General features: G+C 36.0%; 1 protein-coding gene across 1 annotated transcript; it reads left to right on the top strand.

Annotated features, from left to right (window-relative positions):
- The first annotated feature begins 616 nt into the window (after positions 1-616).
- On the top strand, positions 617-2,986 carry LOC133248636 (EF-hand domain-containing family member C2-like). Its single transcript, XM_061419019.1, has 2 exons — positions 617-656; positions 1,549-2,986. The coding sequence occupies exons 1-2, from the start codon at positions 617-619 to the stop codon at positions 2,739-2,741; spliced, it is 1,233 nt and encodes a 410-aa protein (XP_061275003.1). The 3' UTR covers positions 2,742-2,986.
- Positions 2,987-5,717: the final 2,731 nt, after the last annotated feature.

Genomic DNA, 5,717 nt, shown 5'->3' with positions numbered 1-5,717 from the left:
TTTGTTTACTTATTTATTTTTTTTGATAACAGAGTAAAATGTATACTGGAAAACAATAGAAAAAATTGATCTTTAAGCTATATGTAACTCTTTCTCAGATTTCAGATACTTCTTCACATTTATAAATATTGAAGCAGTAAAGATACATTGAATATATTCTCCTCTAGAAGAAAATTTTTTTAAAAAGACCTTTAAATATTTGCTTGGTAACAAGGATTTAACTGAGAAAAAAAAAAGGATTATTTGAGAATCAATCATATACTTAATGAGTGTGCAAAATCTGAAAATACTGAATCTAGTTTGAAGTACTGAAATACCATACAATTAGAAATTTTGCCATCTCCAGAAGACAAGGTAATAGAGTATTTGATGAAGAATTCAATGGGAAGTAATATAAAAATTACAGTTCTGGTTCCTAGACTGGCAAGTAAGGATCTTGGAAACCATCACGCCCATCCTCACAAAAAAAGAAGCCTGATCAAAATGAAAGTCTACAGTTTCTCTTAGATCTAGAGAACTGAAGTCATAGGCACACAGCTGTCTTAAATTATAGTCGAGTGACTACCTAAACAAAAGCCGTGGGGCATAAACCACTTCTAGAGCCAGTACTGGGGTAATGAAACAAGCTATAATTGACAATTTGCTAGAGGCTCAGGGTAGGTAAGTGTGAGACTTAAAAACACGGAGAGGTAATCCAATCTTAAAATGTGCTGCTACAGTCTCATGAATTTTATCTCCAGATATCTTACCGGGTTCTCACGGTGAAAAATTCTCACAGAGAATGTTCTCATTCTTCTGGAATAGGAGGGAAATGTTGCTATTTTGAGATAGATTCATAACATTATATTTTCTTAGCAAAGTCTTAATCAGCACAGGCTCATTAGACGACCTAATGGTAGGAACACTCGCTCTCTCCACACAGCAAACCAGCATATCAACAAGGGTTCGATTATAGGGGAAAGAGCCACCACACACCTCAGGCCTATGTTAGAAGTATCTAAAGAAGTACAAAAAGGCAAAAGGGCGCCAGAGGAAACTATCCTCTGACACTACAGTCACAGAGAAAATAAAACACAGCCTCTTAGCCAGATAAACATAAAATCTCATATTAAGGGCTTGTTTACTTCAGTTCCTTTTACCCCAGTATATCATAACCAGCTTTCAAAAAATGTTTACAAAGCATGTTAGAAGACAAAAAACAAAGGAGCACTTTCCTTCCCCACACATTGATGGTGGTTCCTATGGATAGGTCAGTATCTTTGTAAAACTCTTGGTCTAATTTTCCTAGCTTATATTTATCTAACAGGAAGCCATACACTTGGGTCTCTGAGTAGCCACCATACACATTGAGAACTGTCCGGTCTGTTAACTGGCCTGGTTGATAGACTCCAGGGGGGGCCGTACTTAGGTAGCTTTCTCCTCTGGAGAAACAATGACATAGCATCTCTTCCTGAGTTATGTGGCAAGACTTCTTTGATCTCGATGGTATCATCAGACAGAAAGTAATGCAGGATAAGTTCTCTACGATCCCCAAACACTGAGACTGAGTGCTCCTTCGTGACTGTAATGATTTCACGAAAACTTATTATAGGACTAAATATGGAATTGAGAACTTTACCTCGATTCCATGTAAGGCCCCATCTCCTCCAAAAATAGAAAGGAAATTTCCACCTTATACCGGCTTCAGTTCTGAAGAGGATTCTCTTCGCTCCTGCATAGGCCTTATGCCCATACCTCATCAGAGGAACTTCAAGAAGTTCATTGAATTTGACAGCTATGGCAACATAAGCAATACACTCCGGTTTTTTGCAAAACTAATCACACATAAATGTGCTGATGTGGAAAGGATGTTTGTTATTTCATATTTTCTCAGTGATGACACAATTTCAGTGTTTGAACCCATAGAGAGGAATTCAGGGTATACTGGAGGGATGTTCTTAAAAAGAGTTCATGTTAAGAAGCCTGGACAAGAAGTCTTTAAAAGTGAATTCTCGGAATATATCAAGGCTGAGGAGCTGTATGTTGGAGCCAAAGTGAACGTGAATGGCTACCTCTTTTTTTTGGTCAATGTTGATGAGTATACCTTGAACTACATGGAGAGGAATTCAGATAAGTTTCCCCTGAGCAACATTGAACTTGTCATACAAAAGTTAAAAGAAGAAGAATGCAAATCCAGAGAGCTCAAGCAGGTGTTTACAGCTGCTGATTGTATGCACACAAAGATGGTGGATTTTAATACATTCAGAGAAATAATGATGAATCTAACTGTCGGGAAACTCACAGACCAAGAAGTTATAACCATTGCACGTCGTTACCGGGTGCCTGAGGACCCCTGTCCACATAGGAATGTCCTAGTTGCACAGGCCCATGAACAACTCAAGAAAAATGCTTTTGAGAATTTTGAAAGACTCATTGCTATGTGTGTATATGAAGATCGGGAAAAGAAAAAAGTGTTACCCAGCAAAGACATCAAAAGGCTGTGCAAGTCCTCCAGATTACCTTTGAATGAAGATCTTCTAGGATCCTTACTGTCCGGGTTTGAAGACAGTGAAAAACAAATAAATTATGAGTCATTTTTCTGTGCCCTGAACTGGAGAGTGAATCCAGTGCCTGAATTGGAAGTGGCATCGTACATTAAAGAGAGATGTGAAGATGAGTGGCTTGGGATGCCATCACCTATTCCTGTGAAATACATTTACTATTTAAACCTTTTAAAGGATGTGTTTGGCGTAGATGAGTAGTAACCATGCAGTTTTGGTTAACTTTCTTTGATTTTCTAATTTCTTGCTTTAATTTTTGCCAAGTTTATTTCAATAGATATAATTCCATTAAACAAAAGAGACAAGGTTCATATTGAATTAAAATCCATATTCCAAAATTAATCTCCTTTTGTCATTTCAGGTTTTCAGAACCTCATATTGCTGATGTACCTGCACTATTAAAAATGCCATTTAAAGAAAAAAAAAAAGAAGACAAAAAACACACAATTTGCTAGAGACTCAGGGCAGGTAAGTGTGACATTAAATTAAAAAAGAAGTTTGAAGAGACAGATGAAGCATTAGAACCAGATTTAGATATGGCAGAAGTATCCAGCAGGACCAGACTCATAATTACTAGAAGAGGAATTTCAAACAACTATGATTAGTCTGCTAATAGTTGTAATGGAAAAGGTGGATGGCATATAAAAATGGATGGGTAATGTGAACAGAGAAATGAAAATGCTAAATATGGATCAAAAGTAATGCTAGAAATAAAAAATACTGTGAAAGAAATGAAGAATATCTTTTATGAACTTCCCAAAAGATTGACACAGTTGAGAAAGGAATCAGTGAATGAAGAAATGTCAACAGGACTGTCTAAAATTGAAATGCAAACATTAAAAAAAAGGTGAAAAATATGGAACAGAGTATTGAAGAACTGTGGGACAATTACAAAAGATAGAACATTAAAAAGGAAGAAAGATCTAAAATCATTAATATAAACTTCCATCTATAAAGAAGAGGTCACAAAGGAATCTTTCTCAGCAAAACAAAATGCACTAATAACCCAGAATATACATTTAGAAATTTTGAATTTTAGTTCTTAGTTAATGCTGCTGCTGCTTAGTCGCTTCAGTTGTGTTCGACTCTGTGCGACCCCATAGATGGCAGCCCACCAGGCTCCCTTGTCCCTGGGATTCTCCAGGCAAGAACACTGGAGTGGGTTGCCATTTCCTTCTCCAATGCATGAAAGTGAAAAGTGAAAGGGAAGTTGGTCAGTTGTGTCCGACTCTTAGAGACCCCATGGACTGTAGCCCACCAGACCCCTCCATCCATGGGATTTTCCAGGCAAGAGTACTGGAGTGGGGTGCCATTGCCTGCTCCTGTTCTTAGTTAATACCCTGGGCTTAATAATCTTGTGCATATATTATTGAACACTTTTGATTAAAGTATACATTTATATTTAAGGTTTATAATGTATAGTGTAACCAGGGATTCAAGAAGTAACACTGATACTACATAAAGATGCTGATTTCTTTGCACTCATGTTAAAACAAAACACTTATTCTTTTATCAGTTGTCAATAAACACTATTATAAAATTTTATTTTTCTGCAGAATAAGCAATTAATTATAAACCACATATATATGGACAGTACCAATTTAAGCTTCTAGAATAATATTTAAAATCTAATTCATTGTCACTCAAATGTAGTTCACAGACTAGACCAGCAGCGTTAGTGTCATTTAGGAACTAGAGAGAATGCAAATGCAGGTACTCCATCCCATATCTGTGCAACCAGAGTCTCTGGAGGAAAAGTCAGAATCTGTGTATTACTTTGTTTTCATGTTCATTCCGGAGAAGGCAATGGCACCCCACTCCAGTACTCTTGCCTGGAAAATCCCATGGACGGAGGAGCCTGGTGCGCTGCAGTCCATGGGGTTGCGAAGAGTTGGACACGACTGAACGACTTCACTTTCACTTTTCACTTGCATGCATTGGAGAAGGAAATGGCAACCCACTCCCGTGTTCTTGCCAGGAGAATCCCAGGGACGGGGAGCCTGGTGGGCTGCCGTCTATGGGGTCACACAGGGTCGGACACAACTGAAGCGACTTAGCAGCAGCAGCAGCATGTTCATTCATTTTGAGAAGCATCCATTTGCACTTTGTACCTCAAGCAGTCTTACCTTAAAAACTTAATATGAAATTTTCAAGCCTTTTCTCTTTTGTCCTAAAGAATCTAGTTTCATACAGTAAATATCTGGTCTGAATGATTTTCATTCCCTTCTCAGTCTTTGTTTTACCCCCATACACTGATACATGTAACTTCACTTCTTTTTGTATGTTAAACATTTAGCTTAGGTTTCAAGTGTATTTTTCACTATATGTCTGGAAATCTGTCAATATTTTCATCTATGTTTTAATTTCTTAGTTTTCTTCAATTGTGCCTTTGCTTATAATCATTTTAAATGTTTGGGTTTCTGTGTAAGTGATATCTAATGTGCTTAGACAGATTCTTATGCTTTATTTTACATATGTTCTTTTTTTCCAAATGATGGGTTACATTTGTATTTAGCACCATCTAATATTTTAATGAATTTTTCTTTATTATATCACATGTAAATTTTACATATGGCTTTCAATTTGGAGTTTTCTGCTTCCTTTGTCATTTCATGTATCCCTATTTGTATCTCTGTTATATTAAAACTGTTTATAGCAATTAATTCCTTTATGTCAGAATAATTTTATTAAATGAAGTTTTCTGATTCATTATTTTTGTTTTGTATTTCATTATTTTTATTGGTCTTTTCAGTTATTAATAATAAATTTTAAAATAACAAAAGAAGAATCTTTTACAAACATCCAAATAAAGAGTCTGCAATTTCTCATTATTGTATTATTGAAGCTTTCAAAACAGTTTTTACAGATGGCAGTTAAAATTGAGTATTACAAACTCTTAACAGGAGCCTAAAAATATCTCTAGTCACTTCAATGTCAGCTTTCTGAGAGAGAAGTCGGAGTGAAAAGATGTAATGATCTTAACCAATTGCAGTTAAAATAACCACTTTTGAAAGTTTCACAATAATGCTTTGTCTCATGAATACATTGTTAGGGACCTTCCCATTGTCTTCAGTAATAACCATACAAGTGAGGAGCACAGGATTTTAAGCTTCAGTTCAATTTTAAATTTACTTTCAATCAAGATTGTTTAATGTACCTAATTGTGTCATTTAATTG

This window comes from Bos javanicus, chromosome 5 (genome assembly GCF_032452875.1).
Source record: "Bos javanicus breed banteng chromosome 5, ARS-OSU_banteng_1.0, whole genome shotgun sequence".
NCBI classification, from domain to species: Eukaryota; Metazoa; Chordata; class Mammalia; order Artiodactyla; family Bovidae; genus Bos; species Bos javanicus.
The sequence above is the reverse complement of the archived record's forward strand: the minus strand, read 5'-3'. Positions and strand labels throughout refer to the sequence as shown.

Bases quoted from the DNA above. Each gene is read 5' to 3' on its own strand.
- LOC133248636 (XM_061419019.1), top strand. From the start codon at position 617: ATGAAACAAGCTATAATTGACAATTTGCTAGAGGCTCAGG. The intron at 657-1,548 runs GTAGGTAAGTGT...ACTGAGACTGAG, and splicing joins CAATTTGCTAGAGGCTCAGG to TGCTCCTTCGTGACTGTAAT.